The sequence below is a fragment of the Nematolebias whitei genome, chromosome 23 (assembly GCF_014905685.2).
Source record: "Nematolebias whitei isolate Nwh7 chromosome 23, NemWhi1, whole genome shotgun sequence".
NCBI classification, from domain to species: domain Eukaryota; kingdom Metazoa; phylum Chordata; class Actinopteri; order Cyprinodontiformes; family Rivulidae; genus Nematolebias; species Nematolebias whitei.
In genome coordinates, this window is record NC_056520.1 from 20,459,789 (window position 1) to 20,481,188 (window position 21,400).

At 41.3% G+C, this 21,400-nt stretch overlaps 1 protein-coding gene across 3 annotated transcripts in view; it reads right to left on the reverse strand.

Moving 5' to 3' along the window:
* Nucleotides 1-3,011: 3,011 nt before the first annotated feature.
* Nucleotides 3,012-21,400, reverse strand: part of arl13b (ADP-ribosylation factor-like 13b) — a 29,311-nt gene continuing 10,922 nt past the window's right edge. Inside the window, exons 3-10 of one of the 3 annotated variants that reach the window (XM_037696660.1) lie at nucleotides 19,655-19,904; nucleotides 19,171-19,276; nucleotides 16,620-16,822; nucleotides 16,267-16,381; nucleotides 16,013-16,151; nucleotides 15,671-15,784; nucleotides 8,564-8,632; nucleotides 3,012-3,055 (exon numbers count right to left, since the gene is read on the reverse strand). In XM_037696660.1, coding sequence (XP_037552588.1) covers nucleotides 3,042-3,055; nucleotides 8,564-8,632; nucleotides 15,671-15,784; nucleotides 16,013-16,151; nucleotides 16,267-16,381; nucleotides 16,620-16,822; nucleotides 19,171-19,276; nucleotides 19,655-19,904 — 1,010 coding nt within the window. In that variant the 3' untranslated portion in view covers nucleotides 3,012-3,041. Of the gene's footprint in view, nucleotides 3,056-8,563; nucleotides 8,633-15,670; nucleotides 15,788-16,012; nucleotides 16,152-16,266; nucleotides 16,382-16,619; nucleotides 16,823-19,170; nucleotides 19,277-19,654; nucleotides 19,905-21,400 lie in introns of all 3 variants that reach the window. The other 2 variants (XM_037696659.1, XM_037696661.1) reach the window with 2 other exon arrangements.

The window sequence follows — 21,400 nt, forward strand, 5'->3', positions numbered from 1 at the left end:
CTAAAGCTTTTGACACAGTGGACAAGGACATCTTATGTCATAAGCGCTCAGAAACTGGTTTCTCAGATCACATTATTGGTTGGTTTTCTAATTCTCTCTCAGATCGGAGGCAATGCGTTCAATATAATGGTACTTCTTCCAGCTATATTTTAACAATGGTGTACCATTAGATTCAGTCTTAGGGCCCACCCTCTTCACAATCTACATAAGTAATGTAGGTCAGGTCATTCTTGATGCATCCTTACATTTCTATGCCAACGACACAGTTGCTTATTGTCGAGCTAAAACAGTTGCTAAGGTTTTTCAGCTCTTACGGTCTACATTTGAGATCATCCTGTCTGTTTTGTTTCGTCTCAACCTTGGCATAAATGCTGATAAAACCAAATGTTGTTTTCAAACAGCAAGTCGGTACCAACAGTCCTTCCTTCTATTTTATCATAGAATGGTGTCCCTATTCCGTTTGTCAATTCTTGTAAATACTTGAATATTTTGGTTGATTCGCTTTTTTTTCTTTAAGCTTCATGTTGAAAACTTGGTAAAGAAACTGAAAGTAAAACTGGGTTTCTTTTTCAGAAATAGATCTTGTCTGAATGCTAAGAAACACCTTGTAACTATACTTTCCTTTCCTCCATTGACTATGGTGACGTTATTTGCATGAATGCTCCTACAAGCACCTTGCATATGTTGGATGCCATTTATCACGGTGTGCCAAGATTCATAACTGGCTCTAACTACTGTACCCACCACTCTATTTATTGGTTAATTGGTCATCATTAACTTCATGCACTCTCACTGGCACATTTTCAGCTTTAAATCACTTTTAGACTGCAGTCTATGAGGATCCACAACTTCTCCTCCACCATAACCCTCAGCACTGGCTCCCTTCAGGGCTGTGTGTTGAGCCCCCGCCTGTTCACTCTGCTCACATATGAACGCACCTATCCATCCAGGCTGTCATATTGTAAAGTTTGCAGTTGATACAGCGGTGGTTGGAAGCATCACAAACAATGAGTCCAGCTACAAGCAGGAGGTGGAACCCCTGGAAAGCTGGTGCAGAAAGAACAACCTCCACATCAATGTGAAGAAGACAAAGGGGATGATTGTGGATTTCAGAAGGAGCAAACATATCTACACCCCCAAACATAGGAGGATCTACAGTGGAAGTGGTCTCCAGTTACATGTACTTGGGTGTGCACCTGAATGACAACCTCAGCTGGGGCAACAACACCACCAGTCTGATCAAGAAAACACATCAGAGACTCTACTTCCTCAGGCGGTTGAGACGATCTGGTCTGGGAAGCTCAGTCCTCACCTCCTTCTACAGTTGTGCAGTGGAGAGCATCCTGTGCTCCAGCATCAACGTGTGGCATGGAGGCTGCACAGCTGCAGAAAGAAAAGCTTTGCAGAGAGTGGTGAAGGTTGCACTGAAGACTGTTGGAGTCAGCCTCCCCATTATCACAGACATCTACACCTCTAGAAGCAGGAAGAGAGCCACGTGCATCATGAAGGACCCCACTCACCCAGCACACACTTTTTATCCTGTTCCCCTCAGGCAGGAGGTTAAGGAGCATTAAGTGTAGAACCACTATACTGAGGAACAGCTTCTACCCTGTGGCTGTTAAGACTCATAAATGCCTTACAGGAAAATCACTGTAAACAAGAAAAATCACCATAATGCCACTTTAATTGGTTATATGTGACTTTGTTTGTGCTGCTGGTTATCCATGCTTCTGATTTCTTGCCTTTAAGCTGCTGTATTCATATCCATCTGTCTACTCACTACAAACATGTTCAGGCTGCTGCTTAATATACTGTATTATTTTACATTATTAGTGTTTAGCATACATCTTAGATCCTTGCATATGGTTTATTTTTATACCTTACATTTTTGCTATTTTGGGGTGTAACTGGGACCTTGAGTGCACAATTATGTTTCACCTCATGTACCACGGCATGCGAATGACAATAAAGAACCTTCAAAAATTTCATTGTTTTACAATAAACCATATAACTTAAGTCCTATAAGTACAAAATCTGACTACAGTTACACCTAGAGTAAAAAAAATATGAATAAGCACCAACCATGACACACAGGTGTGTACGCTAACGGAGTCCTGGATATTCCACCAGCTGATGTCTATGTTGAGCCATTTATAAAAAAAATAAACACTTCACAACCACTGCAATTTCAATCTTGCTGCAGCTGCTCATAATGCAAGTGCTGCACACACACACACACACACACACACAGATATCACAATCAGTTGATAATATATTTAAAACATCTTTAATTGTGCCGTTATAAAAACCAGATCGAGTAGAAAAAAGAAACATTTTTAAAGATCTGGGTCATTAACAAGAGGCTGAATGTCACACTACAGATCTGAAATGCTGTATTCTGTTTTTTAAAGAGACATTTCACACGTTTGCAACATAAACTGTATGAAAGTTTGTCTTGCAAACGAGGACATTTTCGCTTTAAATAACCGGTTCAAAAGTGTAAAGCAGAATGCATAAAAATCTCTCGCCATTGAAAATGACAATTTTACAGTGTTTCATTTAAACAATAAAACATTTACTGAAGCAAACAGCTTTGATGTAAAGAGACATTTTTTTATGTCCAGTATAGTGTTCGAGCATATAATGACGTAACAGGAAATGCTTCCGACTTTTAAAACATCTCATTTAAAGCACGATGAAGTCGAGGTGCAAAAATACATGGCAGAAATATGATCATTTTTAGCATGTACACAAATACATCCATATACAGTTCTTTCTTAATAAAAGTATTTCATTTGGACTCATAAAGTCCACACCTTTTAATACTGGATAAAAAAAAAAAAAACAATAATAAAAACGTACAGCACTGAAAGTGCTTTTGTTGAGTGAAAATAGGACCTTACAGACAGCGTTCATGCTGAATTGCATCAGGTTTTTTTTTTTTTAACAAACTACAGCTTCTGAGTCGGACTTTGTGTCGCCGCTCCGCTCCATTTCCTCCGTGCTTCACCGTGATCGCTGGCTCCGTTCAGTTGGGCGGTCTACACGCTGCTCACTTGAGACAGAAAGCACAGGAGAGAGCTGTGATTGGTGGATTGCTGACCTCAAGTCACTTAAGGGAGGCCTAAAAAATGACGTCTTGAGCGTCACCGTTTGGCCGCGGCTTATTTGCAAGCGGCGGGAGGGGTTTCTTGTAAAACTCTGTGGAAGGGAGGAGAAACGGTTAAACTCTATTCATCGGGTCCTAAAATAAAAATAAAAAACTATGTAATCATCAATGCTTTACATAAAATTAAAGACAGCAACTATGGTACACAGAAGTCACTGTAGGGCAGGGGTGTCCAATACGTCGATGGCGAATGTATTACGGTACTAAAGGTAGATGGCATGGCATTAAAAAAAATAGACGCCAGCCTATCATCCATCCTCACTATGAAATTTGTCACGATTGACAGACAGGGCAGTCAGTCTGTGGCCCCGTTTACACAACGGGAAACGTTCGGCCGTTCATTACACGTCAACAGCCCTGATTCTCTCTGAAACTGAAGGTTTCTGAATCCAGGTCTTAAGAGTGGAGATTTTCCGGGGAACCCCTCCCACGGAGGCGTGAAATGTTCCGCAAGTGTGAAGTCGTACAAAGTTTTTCTGCACTAACAACAGTTATAATAAACGGCAGAGAGCAGAGTGTTTTTGTGCTACTCACCCTTTTTCAGCACGTAGGAGCAAAACTAATAAAATCCAGGCCCCAAAGAGACGTTAGTGTATTCACCAGTTTAACTGTCATGCAGATGTTGCATGCACAATGAATGCAGCTGAGCCTGGCATCAGGGTTGCCAGATAAATTTAAAATGTCTTATTTACCCCTCCTTTTCTGTGCACATGTTCAACAAACACAATATACACCTCATCTTAGAATATCTTTACTCAGCACATATGACAATTTAGGTAAAAATACTATCATTTGAAAGCAACAGTACAACAGTTCAGTAGTCCCCAACCCCCAGGCTGCGGACTGGTACCAGTCAATGGGTCAATTGGTACCGGGCCGCACAGAAAGAAGAATACATAACACATTACAGGTGCTGGTCATAAAATTAGAATATCATGAAAAAGTCAATTTATTTCAGTAAATCTATTCAAAAAGTGAAACTTGTATATTATATCCGTTCATTATACAAAGACTGATACACTTCAAATGTTTATTTCTTTTAATCTTGATTATAACTGACAACTAATGAAATTCCCAAATTCAGTATCTCAGAAAATTAGAATATTACTAAAGACCAATAAAAAAGGATTTTTAGAAATGTTGGCCAACTGAAAAGTATGAACATGAAAAGTATGAGCATTTACAACACTCAATACTAACCATATTTTTATTTGTATAAGTCACAGTTTTTTGCATAATTTACATGCCCTGTGACTTATAGGCTGAAGTGACATATTTATGGATTTTTTTCCCATATTTATAAACCATTTTTTGGCTGAGATATGACCGTTTCCATTCATTCTGACTAAAAAAAAATTGAGCAGTACCATTTTCAGCCACTTGATGGAAGCAGAGTAGTAATACCTGTATGGCATACTGTTGTAGCATGCAATAGGTAAACATGGCTATAATGACAAATTCAAAAAAGTTGAAGACATAAACAACTGCACTTTATTTATTAGACTATACTTTATACTTTATTGTTCTTGTCTTGAACTTTTTTGAATTGATCATGTCCCGGATGACTGAGAATCTTCACCAGCTATTAATGACACAGTCAGCTTGCCACAGTCTGCCCACCTGCATTCTGCTCTCTGCTTGGAACTGTCAAAACATCTGCACTGCCCCGGCGAAATGCAGCTGATTTGACCATTAAAGTGCATTTATTAAGCAAATGTTAGACTGAGACACACCTTTGCTATAATTTCGAGCAAACAAATAATTGTTTAGATGCTTTTCTTGTTAATTTTCGGAGAAACGAGCCAAGTTTCTTCCTCCTCCTTTTTCCTCCCTCTGTGGGTTCACAGAGCACCGAGACAGCAAAACTATTTTTGAAATACAGCTGATTTGACCATTAAAGTGCATTTATTAAGGAATAGTTCCACTGAGCCACATATTTATTATAATTTCCAGCAAACAAATAATTGTTTGTAGGTGTTAATCTTGTTAATTTCTTGTTAAAGTCCTCCCGTGCATGCTCCCGCATCTGATTTTGGCACAACACAGGTCCACATTTCCAGGTTCGGCCCACATTTCTGGGTTGTCAGCGGTGACGCATAATAGATGCGACACATACGGCAAAGCGACATATTTATGGATTATTCCACTTTATTAGACAAATATGGACTAATGCGACTTATATGGCGGTGTGACGCATACGGCGAAACGGTAGTTGGGGCTCCTTTTGCCTGGATTACTGCAGCAATGTGGCGTGGCATGGAGTCCATCAGTCTGTGACACGCTAAGGTGTTATAAGAGCCCAGGTTGCTCTGATAGTGGCCTTCAGCTCTTCTGAATTGCTGAGTCTGGCGTATCGCATCATCCTCTTCACGATACCTCATATACTTTCTCTGGGGTTAAGGTCAGGCGAGTTTGCTGACCAATTAACAACAGGGATACCATGGTCCTTAAACCAGGTACTAGTATCTTAGGCACTGTGTGCAGGTGCAGTGGCGCAAAAAGCGGGTATGCAGCGTATGCAACGCATAGGGGCGCTGCACTGCAGGGGGCGTCAAAACCCTCTGTAGAAAAAATGTTTTTCTAGTAGGCATTTTCTAAATGATCAATAACAGGGGAACAGCACTGATTAGGCGCCCCTCTGCTCCTTCACCTCCCCTCTGCTCCTTCACCTCCCCTCTGCTGCTTCACCTCCCCTCCTATCGCTCTCCCTTCCCACACAGGTGGCTGTGAACACGCCCCTAAGAGAACGCACTCGGCGCGTTTTTTTTTTTTTTTTTAAAGTAAAAATTCAGCTGAAGCAGTTTTATCTTCAAATATAGAGAAGAGGGCTTTCAGAAGTCACTTGACATTGCAAGCAAAATAGCCATCGAAATGGATGCTTCTCCTAAGTTCAAAGAGAAACGACTTAGGAAGCAAAAGAATTTCCCAGATGACAATTCATGCACTGGTCATCATGAAAAGGAACCCACAAGGCACTTCAGGTGCATGGTTTTCAATGTTATTGTTGACACACTCCTCCAAGAGCTGTCTGAGAGGTTTTCCAATTTTCAACTTGTGTCTGAGAAATTTAAATTCATCACTAAAATGGAGCACATGACAAAAGCTGAGCTGGAGGAATCAGTGACCACATATGCCCTGACCACTTGTGATGTTTCAAGAGATATCATTCAAGAAATATACCCAGCAAGCCGTCTACTGAAGGGTTACAAGGCTCTAGAAAAGTTAAATTTCCTAATTCAAGAGGACCTTGATTTGGTATTTCCAAATTTGACAGTAGCCCTTAGAGTATTTTTAACCATGCCTCTGACAGTGGCATCTGCAGAGAGATCATTTAGCAAGCTGAAGCTCATCAAAACATACCTTCGTTCAAATATGAGCAATGATCGCTTGTCCCAGTTAGCAGTGATCTCTATTGAAAACAGTGTGGCACGGTCTATTTCATTTGATGTTATACTTGACAAATGGGCAAATGCAAAGTCACGGAATGTAACAGTTTAAATGTCATAAATGTTAAAACTCTGACATGGACTCCAGGCTGTTAAGATGTCATATTTCCGCTACATAAAATGTTGAGCACTGACTGAGTACCACTACTGTTATATATTTGTACTTTATAAAACTTCTTATTTGTTTATGATTGAAATGATCACCTGATATAATATGTAAAATTAAAAAAATCTGTAATATTACTACTGTATTTTCTAAGTGCATGACTAAGCTGTATGAGGCGGCAAGTAAAAAGGAGCGGGTGGGGGGGGCGCCGATGATGTGTTCGCATCCACCTCAAAAATATGTAGTTGCGCCCCTGTGCAGGTGCCAAGTCCTGTTGGAAAATGAAATCTGCATCTCCATAAAGTTGGTCAGCAGCAGGAAGCATGAAGTGCTCTAAAACTTCCTGGTAGACGGCTGTGTTGACCTTGGACCTCAGAAAGCACAGTGGACCAACACCAGCAGATGACATGGGACCCCAAACCATCATGGACAGTGGAAACTTGACGCTGGACCTCAAGCAACATGGATTCTGTGCCTCTCCTCTTTTCCTCCAGACTCTGGGACCTTGATTTCCAAAGGAAATGCAAAATTTACTTTCATCAGAGAACATAACTTTGGACCACTCAGCAGCAGTCCCAGGTGAGATGCTTCTGACGTTGTCTCTTGTTCAAGAGTGGCTTGACACAAGGAATGCCTCGTCTTGCGTACGTCTGAGCGTGGTGGTTCTTGAAGCACTGACTCCAGCTGCAGTCCACTCTTTGTGAGTCTCCCGCACATATTGGAATGGGTTTTGTTTCACCATCCTTTCCAGGGTTATCCCTATTACTTGTACACTTTTTTCTACCACATCTTTTCCTTCCTTTCGCCTCTCTATTAATGTGCTTGGACACAGAGCTCTGTGAACAGCCAGCCTCTTTAGCAATGGCCTTTTGTGTCTTACCCTAGTTATGCAAGGTGTCAACGGTCGTCTTTTGGACAACTCTCAAGTCAGCAGTCTTTCCCATGATTGTGCAGCCTACAGAACTAGACTGAGACCATTTAAAGGCCTTTGCAAGTGTTTTGAGTTAATTAGCTGATTAGAGTGTGGAACCAGGTGTCTTCAATATCGAACCTTTTCACAATACTCTAATTTTCTGAGATACTGAATTTTGGGGTTTTCATTAGTTGTCAGTTAAAATCATCAACATTAAAATAAATAAACATTTGAAATATATTGGCTGTGTGTAATGAACGAATATAATATACAAGTTTCACTTTTTGAAAGGAATTACTGAATTAAATCAACTTTTTCATGACATTCTAATTTTATGACCAGCACCTGTATTGTCTGCAATTAAACTGATCCGTGGCACAAAAAAGGTTGGAGGCCACTGCTATAGTTCATAATTTCTCATCTAGCAACCCGACCGACATGAAAACTACAGCATTCTTTGTGTAAACCCGCTCATCAAACACTAACGTTTCCAGAGGTTGCTCTCGCGTAAACGAGTCATTTTAAAAGGAGCTTGCATGCGCTAAAAGTCTGGGCACCCCTGCTGTACAGTTAAATATGATATGAAGTGAGTTAAGCAAAATCAAAACAAACAGGCCTTTGTGTTGATTAAATGGTCCAACATTCGTGCACACGACCGGTGAGATGCAGGAGGAAGAAACCCAAGGATGAGATACTGATTAAGAGTCGGCATGCATCTTAAAGCAGACAAGAGCTCAGTGTTTCTCCTGCAGCTCCACCCTGAGAATAAATGGCTGTGAGACACACAAACCTAAGTGTGACGCTGGACGGAAGAAACACTGAGCCTGCGAGTGAGTGAACCCGTACAAGACTGAGTTAGTGAGGGACTGAAGATGACGCAGGACATGAACGTGCGGTTAACACAAACTGGATCTCACAGAACGCTTTACCAGAATGCCTCGAGTCCCCGAGTGGCTCTAGTTTGGGCAGTCTAGACACTTTGGGCGTGGCCCATCCAACTAGAAAAACAAAATGAACACAATCTGATGAGCAGAAACACGGATAATCTTGAGATTAATAGACAGATTTCATCTTCACCCACTAAATAACTGTTTGGTTTTTTTAAGAGTTTTAGAAAGATTGCAAACTTTTTTTAAAGAATGCACATAATAGTATTGTTTTTCTTCCAACTTTATCATCTGGGTGTCTAAATACTTCTTTAAAAAGTCTTCAGTTGATCCAAAATGCTGCTGCCAGAGTCTTAACTGGAGTTTGTGGGAGAGATCATCTCTCTCCAGTTTCAGCTTCTCTCCACTGGCTCCCTGACAAATTCTAAATTGAATTCAAATCTTACTTCTAACCTACAAAGCCCTCAACAACCTAGCTCCATCTTATATTTGAGATCTTATTGTTCCATATTTTCCTAACAGAGCACTTCACTTTTAGACTGCAGACTTACTTGTGGTTCCTACAGTTTCCAAAAGCAGAATGGGAGAAAGATCTTTCGGTTACCAGGCTCCTCTCTTGTGGAACCAACTTCCAGTTTCTGTCCATGAGGCTGACACATTGTCCAGTTTGAAGACTGGGATTAAAACCTAATTTCCTTAAATGAATTGTTAAAATTGAATAGTTTTCATTTGATATTATTTCTATCTTATCATGCGATTCTACCTGCCATTGTGTATCTGTTCTTCCTTCCTGTTCCTCTCAAACCCAGCCGGTCGAAGCAGATGGCCGCTTGCCCTGAGCCTGGTTCAGCTAAAGGTTTTGCTCATAAGGGAGTTTTTCCTTTCCACTGTCGCCTTCAAGCTTGCTCACGATGAGTCAGCGATGGAGTTAAACTCAAATCAGTCTGCTCCTTCGATAAATAGTGTTCATTTATTTTTATATACCGTATTTTTCGGATTATAAGGCGCATTAAGCGAAACAAAACAGATAAGTTAAACTTTATTCAACTCATTCGCAGTAACCACATAAAATTAGTAGAAGGTCAGTAAGCCCAACTAGAATTAATACATAAGGGGCACCTGATTAGAAGGCTCACCGTCGATTTTTGAGAAAATTAAAAGATTTTAAGTGCACCTTATAATCCGAAAAATACGGTATATGAATGTTTCTGTTCAGTGCCCTGAGATGATTCTGTTGTGACTTGGTGCTATAGAAATAAACTGAAATGAATTGAACTTGAGAGGTGAGGAGAACTTGTGCTGAAGGGAGCTGAAAAGCAGGTACGGCCTAAAGCTTTGCTGGCACAGCTAAGCAAGATAAAACATGATGACACGAGGAAAAACGTGTCGATGATGTTCTGGATATTTGCTCATGTCTCAGCTTGCACCGTTGCCCCTCCCTTCTGTAGGGTTGGGGCTTTGTGGAGCTAAGAGAGGTCTGGTCAAGACACACAGCGCAAATGAATTGTATGTCTTGTGGTTACTTTACTGTAACTGCTTATGCCATTGGCAATAATGAACCCCCACACCAGCAGAGAGGCAGACTTTTGAGCCGTGCACTTCTTTAGCAAGCTGGATGGTCCCTTTATTCTTTAGAATGAAAGCCGTGGTTTCCAATAAGAATTTAAATTTTCACTTTTTTCTGAGCACAGAACAGTTTAGCTCTTTTTATACCCAGAAATCTAATATGTTGCAAACCGCTCTTACAGCTGTTTTCTACAGTGCCTTGCGAGAAAGTATTCGGCCCCCTTGGAACTTTACAACCTTTTGCCACATTTCAGGCTTCAAACGTAAAGATATAAAATTTTAAAATTTTTGAAGAATCAACAACAAGTGGGACACAATCGTGAAGTGGAATGAAATTTATTGGATGTGTCAAACGTTTTCAACAAATAATAAACTGAAAAGTGGGGCGTGCAATATTATTCGGCCCCCTTGCTTTAATACTTTGTAGCGCCGCCTTTTGCTGCAGTTCCAGCTGCAAGTCTCTTGGGGTATGTCTCTATCAGTTTTGCACATGGAGAGACTGAAATTCTTGCCCATTCTTCCTGCAAAACAGCTCGAGCTCAGTGATGTTGGATGGAGAGCGTTTGTGAACAGCAGTCTTCAGCTCTTTCCACAGATTCTTGATTGGATTCAGGTCTGGACTTTGACTTGGCCATTCCAACATCTGGATACATTTATTTGTGAACCATTCCATTGTAGATTTGGCTTTATGTTTTGGATCATTGTCTTGTTGGAAGATAAATCTCCGTCCCAGTCTCAGGTCTCTTGCAGACTCAAACAGGTTTTCTTCCAGAATGGTCCTGTATTTGACCCCATCCATCTTCCCATCAATTCTGACCATCTTCCCTGTCCCTGCTGATAAAAAGCAGGCCCAAACCATGATGCTGCCACCACCATGTTTGACAGTGGGGATGGTGTGTTCAGGGTGATTAGCTGTGTTGTTTTTAATGCCAAACATATCGTTTTGCATTGTGGCCAAACAGTTCGATTTTGGTTTCATCTGACCAGAGCACCTTCTTCCACATGTTTGGTGTGTCTCCCAGGTGCTTGTGGTAAACTTTAAACAACACTTTTTATGGAGATCTTTGAGAATGGCTTTCTTCTTGCCACTCTTCCATAAAGGCCAGATTTGTGCAGTGTACGACTGATTGTTGTCCTATGGACAGACTCTCCCACCTCAGCTGTAGATCTCTGCAGTTCATCCAGAGTGATCATGGGCCTCTTGGCTGCATCTCTGATCAGTCTTCTCCTTGTTCCAGATGAAAGTTTAGAGGGACGGCCGGGTCTTGGTAGATTTGCATTGGTCTGATACTCCTTCCATTTCAATATGATTGCTTGCACAGTGCTCCTTGGGATGTTTAAAGCTTGGGAAATCTTTTTGCATCCAAATCCAGCTTTAAAATTCTCCACAACAGTATCTCAGACCTGCCTGGTGTTTTCCTTGGTCTTCATGATGCTCTCTGAACAGAACCCTGAGATTATCACAGAGCAGGTACTTTTATACGGAGACTTGATTACACACAGGTGGATTCTATTTATCATCATCAGTCATTTGGGACAACATTGGATCATTCATAGATCCTCACTGAACTTCTGGAGTGAGTTTGCTGCACTGAAAGTAAAGGGGCCCAATAATATTGCACGCCCCACTTTTCAGTTTTTTATTTGTTAAAAAAGTTTGACCCATCCAATAAATTTCATTCCACTTCATGATTGTGTCCCACTTGTTGTTGATTCTTCACAAAAAATTAAAATTGTATATCTTGATGTTTGAAGCCTGAAATGTGGCAAAAGGTTGAAAAGTTCAAGGGGTTCGAATACTTTCGCAATGCACTGTATTTGTACCACTTTACAGCCGTTTGTTGCCATTGTCTCATCTTTTTTTATATGTTGCCGACATTAAATTCAAAAATTATTTTTTTTAAATCGAGAATTTGGGTTGTAGGTTAGAAAGGAATGGATTGTGTTGCTTTAACAAATGAACTGAAGATTATCTGTGAGGAAAACTAATTGGAGTTTTATTATAAAATCTGCAACTAATCATTGGTATTTTTGTGTGAATGCTTTTAATGTGAACGATTTTTCTTCCGTACATTTTTTGGCATCTTTCTCGTTCCACAATTTTTGTGCTATTTCAACAAATCAAAACGTTCAGCTCCTTCAGGACAATCCTGCTGTGACTTTTGGTACTGGTGCAACTTTAGCTTTTTGAAATATTTAGCCTTTTCTGCCATTTTTTTTTCTCATCGAAAATGAACTGAGCTCATTTTACATCCTTCAAATCTTTAAATCTGTTTACAACCTTTTACTGCTCCTTTCACATTTTGTTCTGGTTCAGCTTCTTTCAGCTTCCTTGTGCAAATTTAAACTTATTTTCAGCTACTTTCAGCTAATTTCAGCTGGGGTTTTTTCCAGCTGTTTTGTGCTCCTTTCATGTTCTTTCTGCTAACTAGAAAATTTTTGTGCTTCTAACTTACCTCTGCTATTTTCAGCTATTTCTTTCAGCTTTGTTCTTCTAGTTTCAGCTTCTTTTTTTTTTTCTATTTCAGCTACTAATTAACAGTTTTTAAGCAAATTTGAGCTTTTTCCAGCTAATACCACTTTTTTTTTTTAGCTCATTTTAGCTCTCTTCACTTCCTTCTGGTAGTTTAAGCTTCTTTCTGCCTTTTCAGCTAGTTTTCAGCTGTTGTTTGCTAAATTTTGTTTTTTTTTAGTTAATTTCCTCATTTTTGTGCTAATTTCTGCTTATTTAAGCCTAATTCAGCAAATACATTCTGTCTGCTTTTTTCTGCTAATTTAGGCTTGTTCTTCAATTTCAGCTTCATTTCAGCATGTTTTTATTTAAATTCAGCTGTTTTGTGCTCCTTTCACATTCTTTCTGCTAACTAGAAGATTTTTGTGCTTCTTCTAACTTCTTTCTGCATTTGAGCAAATTTCCCATTTTTTTGTGCTCATTTCTGCTTATTTAAACCTATTTCAGCAAATATATTATTTCTGCTTTACTCTGCTAATTTAGGCCTTTCTTTCACTTCAGCTACAATTCAGCATGTTTTTAGCTAATTTCAGCTGTTTTGTGATCCTTTCAGATTCTTTCTGCTAACTAGAAGATGTCTGTGCTTCTTCTAACTTATTTCTACTATTTTCAGCTTGTTTTTTTTTGTTCCCTCTTCATCAGACTGTCATACAACAACAAAGTGTCTTCAGTCAGAGGCTTCTTCAGGTCCAAGGTAAGACAGACCACTACAGGAGACCCTTCCTGCCCACAGCCATCAGCATCTATAACAACTCTTTAATGAAACCAGGATGAGTTACAACATTTAATTTCCCTCTGGGATTAATAAAGTATTTTTGAATTTTGAATTGAATAGAATTTTGCTCCTTTCAGCTTTTTGCTGCTAGTTTTAGCTTTTTCTGCAATTTCAGCTACTATTTAGCTGTTTTATGCTAATTTAAACTTTTTCAGTTAATTTAACATTTTTGAGCTCATTTCAGCTCTTTCCGCTCCCTTCTGGTAGTTTAAGCTTCTTTCTACATTTCAGCTACTTTTCAGCTGTTTGCCTTTTAGATAATTTCCTGAATTTTGTGCTCATTTCTGCTTATTTAAACCTATTCCAGCAATTATATTCTTTCTGCTTTCTTCTGCTAAGCTTCTGCTTCTTCTGCTTCTGTGGTCCACAATGCGCTCAACCACCTGGAGCAGAAAAACTCTTACGTCCGTATGCTCTTTGTGGACTTCACATCCGCCTTCAACACCATGATCCCCCAAACCCTGATGGACAAACTATCCACACTAGGACTAAGCCCCTCCATCTGCAACTGGGTACTAGACTTCTTAACAAACAGACCACAGTTAGTGAGGATCCACAACTTCTCCTCCTCCACCATAACCCTCAGCACTGGCTCTCCTCAGGGATGTGTGTTGAGCCCACTCCTGTTTACTCTGCTCACGTATGATTGTGCAGCTACCCATCCAGGCTGTCACATGGTAAAGTTTGCAGATGATACAGTGGTGGTGGGATGCATCACAAACAATGATGAGTCCAGCTGCAGGCAAGAGGTGGAACACCTGGAGAGCTGGTGCAAAGAGAATAACCTTCACATCAATGTGAAGAAGACAAAGGAGATGATTGTGGACTTCAGAAGGAACAAAAACATCTACACCCCCCTGAACATAAGAGGATCTGCGGTGGAAGTGGTCTCCAGCTACAAGTACTTGGGTGTACACATGAATGACAACCTCAGCTGGAGCAACAACACCACCAGCTTGATCAAGAAAGCTCATCAGAGACTCTACTTCCTCAGACGGCTGAGGCGAGCTGGTCTGGGAAGCTCAGTCCTCACCTCCTTCTACAGGTGTGCAGTGAAGAGCATCCTGTGCTCCAGCATCAACGTGTGGCATGGAGGCTGCGCAGCTGCAGAAATAAAAGCTTTGCAGAGAGTGGTGAAGGCTGCACAGAAGACTGTTGGAGTCAGCCTCCCCACCATCACAGACATCTACACCTCTAGATGCAGGAAGAGGGCTACCTGCATCATGAAGGACCCCACTCACCCAGCACACACACTTTTTGCCCCACTTCCCTCAGGAAGGAGGTTGAGAAGCATTAAGTGTAGAACCACTAGACTGAGGAACAGCTTCTACCCTGAGGCTGTTAGACTCATGAATCTCTAACCAGAATAATCACTGTGAAAAACCATATCATGTTGCTGCTGATCTGTTTCATGTTGCTGCTGATCTGTTTCAATGTTGATGTGTTCATGCGTGCACATCTGCTCACACGGACTCATGTTCATGTTTGTGCTGATGTTCAATGTTTTAATGTTATGAATGCTTAGTGTATATTTAGTTGATGTTTTTCTTAGTTCATATCTTAGATGTTATTACTGTTTTTCTTATACATTTTATTGTTGGATGTAACTGGGACCTTGTGTACATAATTTCGCTCCACCACATGTACCACATGAGGTGCGAATGACAATAAAGAAACTCTGACTCTGACTCTAATTAAGGCCTGTTCTTCCATTTCAGGTACAAGTCATGTTTTTAGCTAATTTCAACTGTTTTCATATAAATTCAAAATTTTCATGGTCATTTCTGCTACTTTCAGCCTAATTAAATTATTTCAACTTGTTATGCTCCTTTCAGCTTATTTATGCTCGTTTCAGTTAATTCGGCTACTATTTAGCTGTTTTTATGCTAATAATAGCTTTGTCCACATTTTTGCACTCATTTCAACTTTTGTTTTTTCTGCTTTCGCCTACTGATTTACACTTGTTCTAGATTTTCTGCTACGTTTCAGCATGTTTTCTTTTGCTAATTTCAGCTTTTTTTTCAGCAAATTCTTCATCAGTAAGCATCACAATGCATTTTCACAGTAAATGCAATTTCTCTAGTTTAGTTTATTGTTGAAGTAAAATACGATATATGAACGCTCTAAAGTCTAGGCTTTCTTGATTACAGAAATCGACACAATAAAGTCGAAGACAAACAAACTGCAAGAAGCTAGAAATTTTTGAAGATGATTGCAACTTTTGCGGGTCCACTGCAGTAAAACCTCTAACATGGGAGGGAAGGTTTGAACGTCAGCTCTTGATGCATTCACTGACCTGGAGGAGGTGGAGGCGTGGGACTCTCTGCAGGCCCGTCTTCTGTCCTCAGAGGGTCCACCCTGTGCTTCCTCTTCAGGTGCAGCTTGTTCGTTTTCTTTTTGCTTTGCCCACCTGCTGTGTGGGAAACACAAACACTGCAGCTGAATGATAAAACACAAATTTAAGTGTGACGTTCTGTTCATCGTCCAGTTATCTCGTTACAATTTCACGGCTTCATATCATAAACTCAACATTTGCAGTTTGCTATGATATTCAAAAGCAGCGTTGCACAACGTAAACTCTAATATTTTTGCTGTGATCATATCAAAGCAAATGTTTCCTTTGAATAAAAACACTCACTAGAAGTTGTGTTCTCTGGAGTTTGTCTCGTGTCGTCTGGCTCGTCAGCGTTGTCCTCCTCGTCTTCCTGCTCCAAACCTCCTGTCCTGTCCTCCTGCAGGCGTCCCTGCTTCTTCCTCTCCCTTTCTTGTTCCTCATTCTGAAAAAGAACATAAGAGGGATCGCCTCAAAGCACAATCCAGCTCCAGCTCTATCTTGAGGCTCTAAAATAAAACAATAATACAGTATTAATCCGCCTCCTGATGACTGCCAACCTTAGAAAGCACATTGTGTATGGGCTGGAAGGGGCTTTGTATGCTCTCTTCATCGCCTTCCTCCTCTTGGATCGGCCTGCCTTCTTGCTCTGCTTCTTCACGCTCCTGCTGTTCTCTAAAGACAGAAAGGACATTTCTGTAAAATGACACTTTCATATTTTAGTTTCTTTTATTAAAGGATAGATTTAAGGGAGTTTGTACTCTGACATTTATACGCTTCATTTTCATCCAGGGTTTATTTATTGTTCTCTTGACTGTCAATCCCGTCTTCATAATGGATCTTTGGCTTTCTTCACCCACTGCCACCTTCTGACCTTTCAAACATATTCCCCACTCCTCCCTGGCGTCCTCACCTCTCCTCTCGTATCCGTCGCACTCTCTCCGCCCTCTCCTTCTTGTCCTGCTCCTCCCGAGCGCGCTGCTCGGCCGTGTCCTTCTGCACGCGCTCGGCGATGGCCTCGTAGTCCTTGGCGATGTTGCTGAGGAGCCACTTCAGACCCTTTTTGATGGACTTGTCCACCTTTTTCCCATAGCCTATAACAGCAGAGCAGGGTTCCTGCACCAGGAGCATGAAATAAGACCAAATTATTGCATGTACGGTAGTCCCTCGCTACTTCGCGGTTTGACTTTTGCTCACTCTCTCTTTCAAGGTTTTTCAAAGATTGAACACAAAACAAGTTGTACATGACACACGATTGGCAACTTTAATATTACTCGCGTGAATAGGACAGTGCTGGATACTGTACAGTAAAAAGTTAACAAAAAAAATAAATTCTTCGGACAGGCACCGCCATTTTAAAGTTTTCTTTCAATCAGCCTACACTGTATCCCCGCTCATAACGACTACATTTCCCAGAAGCCAACAGTGCCCCATCCAGAAACCCCATTGCCTTCTGCTGAAATACAACAGGGAAATTTTTGTTTTGATCAGAAAATTTTGGCACACATGACTTTGGTGCCCAGCGGATGCAGAGAGCCACACAAAACCCAGACCAGAACCAGAGCAGAACTAGACCTCCAGACCCATCGCTGAACCCAAGAGCTGCTAGCTGGCTCATGAGGACCTGCGAGCATGGACACTCCGCCGAAGGTTCGGCTTCTCTCTGGAGTCCACAGGACTTTTTTTTTTCCATCAAGATTTGGACACAATCTGGTTCTGTGCTGGCCATCCGAAAGTCGGGCTCCCTCCAAAATGTGTTTCGGTGCTTAAGGGCTGCACAGAACCAGACCCATAGGCGAATCCGAGACCGGCTTGCCGGCCCACAAGGACCTCCGAGCGAGGATGCGCTGCTGTAGGGCTGGCGCTCCCTCCAGAGCCCATCACCACTACCCCGAGCCAGGGAGCAGACTAAAATCAGCAGGGTATGTCTGCTGAAACGGAACCAAGTCGAAATGGAACCGAGCCTCTGTTGTTCTGCAGAGCTAGTGAGTAAAATTTATTAGCTACATATAACTTCTTCTTTCTTTTTCTTTCAGCTTCTCCCTTCATCAGGGGTCACCTCAGCGAACTGAGTCGCACGAAGACTTGGCAGTAGCTACATATAACTATGTTGTTAAAATGAGGTAGGTTTGAAAGACCTTTGCCACCATATGGATAGACCCCTTGAAGGACCCTTTGTCACATGTCTGTCTGTCCCTCTCAAGTCTAAAAGAATCCTTGACCCCAGTCTTACAATTCAGTTAAAAAAAAGACCCTGGTTTTACTGTTAGGTTAAAAAAAAAAAAAACCCTGGTTGACACCTGTTGATTCAAGAAAAGACCCTGGTTTTACCACTGAATTAAAAAAGAGCCTTGTTTTACTTGTCGGTTCAAAAAAAGACCCTTGTTTAACCAAACTATTAAAAAAAAATTTAAACCTGGTTTTAACATTAAGTAAAGAAAAGACCCTGGATTTTTACCTGTCTGTTAAAAGAAGACCCTGATTTTACCCTTCAGTTTAAAAATAGACTCTGATTTTACCCATCCATCCATGATCTTTACCCGCTTCTTCCTTTTCGGGTTGCGGGGGTCACTGGTGTCCATGTCCAGCCATCACTGTGCGAGAGGCGGGGGACACCCTGGACAGGTCTTCAGTCCATCACAGGGACACATAGAGACAAACGACACAAACAACCATTCACTCTCTCACTCACACCTAAGGACAATTCAGAGTTACCAATCAGTCTAACATGCATGTTTTTGGTCTGTGGGAGGAAACCGGAGTACCCGGAGAAAAGCCACGCATGCACGGAGAGAAAATGAAAACTCCATACAGAAAGGCCCACGGCCAGGATTTGAACTGGGGTGACCTTCTCGATTAGAGGCGGCAGCTCTACCAACTGCGCTACCATGGTTTTGCCCATCAGTTCAAAAATAGACCCTGGTTTTTTCTTGTCTGTTCAAAAAAGACCCTGGATTTTATCCGTTGGTTCAAGAAAAGACCTAGTTTCAATGAAAATGAAAAAAGACTCTTGTTTTCATCGGTTCAAAACAAAAAAAAGACCCTGGTTTTTACCATTCAGTTAAAAATGAGACCCTGGTTTATACCAGTAGATTCAAAACTAGACCTTGGTTTTTACTCTTCTGTTAAAAAAAAACTTGGCTTTGCCATTAAGTTCAGAATGTACCTTGGTTTTACCATTCAGTTATAAAAATATGCTGGTTTTACCATTCAATGAAAAAAGACCCTGGTTTACCCTTGGGTTAAAAAGAAAAAGAAAAAAAAGCACGTAGGTTTGAAAGTTTAGAACATTGCAAGAGTGTGGGAAGGGTTTCTAAAGAATTAAAATATATATAAATACAGAAATAGATTTAACTTTGTGGATTTTCACTTATTGCGGGCAGTCCGGAATGTAACCCCTGCAATAAACAAGGGACTACTGTACACGTGTAGAACATGCCCTTTAATTTCTGCTCCATACTTACGATTTGACAGAGACACTTGTTCTCATTAACGATCTTCTCCAACGACAGATTCTCGATTATGTCCGCTTCGGCCAGCGCCCCCTCCTGGTCTTGTTTGTTGGCGAGTCTGAGAGCAAAAGAAGGTGAGAAAAGAAAAGATCAATTTTCTAACTTCTGAAAGTGGCCACTGAGAAGACAGAAAAAGTCACTCCAAGGACAGCTACTGCAGTCAGTTTTTGTAATGCGGATGGAAATCTTATGGAAATGTGACTGATTACTGATTAGAACACTCTGAGTATCACAAAATGTACTTTCATCTCTCTGCTCCACAGTCTGGGTTTTGTGTTCTGATTACTGATTAAACAGATGTCGCCACAAATCAGCATGCAGGACCCAGCAGACGGACCGGACATCATCAGCAGAGGGCAAAGAAAGGAACGGAATGACCGTCATCTTTCCAAATATCTGCATTTTCAGTTTCTCCACCCGACTGTCACTGACTCACACTAGCACAGGTTTCCCTGCAATGCGGGGGTGTCGCAGGACCTCTGCCATGGTCTCGCGTGTCTCCTGGATCCGCTGGACGTCGCTGGAGTCCACCACGAACACAACGCCATGTGACTCAGAGTAGTAGTTGTTCCAGATGCCCCGGATTCTTTTCCCGCCGCCCAGGTCGAAGATGGTCACCTCAAACTTACCCTGCTTGAGGTCGACCTTGGAGAAGCCCACAGTGGGAGCCACGTCCTGTGGGTTTTCTGAAAGACAAAACGTCCGAGCTGAAGAATCTGAGGAGACTTCTGCCGCAGAATTACCATCCGCAGAAAGGCAAATGCGGGTGACAGTATCTCATGAACAACAGGACGAATTTTAATGAAACTCACAGAAAGTAGTCATTAGTTGTACCTCGAAAACTGATTAACTTTTGAGGTCAGTACCGATCAATACAGCTGCCACAGCTACGCAACTTCAGCAAACAAAAAAAAATGGCTATAACTCAGTCAATTTTACAGAGATGGAGCCATTTTGATGTGGTAGTAGCTGAGAGTCATTTTCAACATTTCAACAAGCATGTGAATGGAAGGAGGGCAGGTGGAACAGTGAGGATACAAGGAGCAGAGGTCACAAAGGTGCAGGGCTTCAAGTATCTTGGGTTAACGGTCCAGAAAAAATGAAAAATATGGTAAAAAAAAGTGAAACAGAGAGTCCAGGCAGGAAGGAGAAAATTTCAGGAGTAATTTGCGACTAAAGAGTGTCAGCAAAGGTCAAAGAAAAAGTTTACAAGACAGTGGTGAGACCAGAAATGTTGTATGGTCTGGAGACAGTGGCATTGACAAAAAGACAGGAGAAAGAACTGGAACTGGCAAAAATGAAGATGTTAAGGTTCTCCTTAGGACTGACAAGGATGGATAAGATTAGGAATGAGGTCATCAGAGGTACAGCACAGGTTGAACAACTGGGAGATAAAGTTAGAGACCAGACTGAGATGGTTTGGACATGTCCAGAGGAGGGACAGTATTGGTAGAAGGGTGTGAGAAATGCAGCTGCCAGGAAAAAGATAAAGAGGAGATATATGGATGCAGTTAGAGAGGACATGGAGGTAGTTGGAGTGAGGACAGAGTGACATGGAGAAGGATGATTCGCTGTGGTGACCCCTGAAGAGGGAAAAGACAAAAGAAGAAGACTCTTGCAATATGGCATGTCTCATAGTTATTTTCAGGGTTTGACCAAAACGACTACAATTATGTCCCTTTTCATTATAATATGAGCTTGGTGGCGGCGCAGAGGTTAAAGAAGGCTAGTCTGTGATCAAAAGGTTGCCGGTTCGATCCCCCGGACCGACAACATTAAAATGTGGGTGGGAAAAGGTGAAGCACCCACACCTGCCTTCACCCTCATGTGCCCCACTCTGGACCTTTGAGCAAGGTTCTTAATAGGGATGCACCAATTGCAGTTTTCTGACCGGCCAATTCCGATTTTGGCCGATATTGATTTTGTTTTATAAGCAACACTGTCAGGTGTTATAAGGTCACAATGCAACTTCAGTTTTTCAATCTTATTTTATTGAAAAACATTCCTTTGAACAATATCCTAGAAACAATACAAGCTTGTTTTAACTGGCCACAAGGTAGTGCTCTGAAATATAAATGAAGTTTATTGTTTTTAAAACAAACAAACAAAAATAAATCGGTAAAATCGGTTTCTCGTGCAGGTATCGGCCAATTTCCGATTTTCCAAAATTACGGAAATCGGG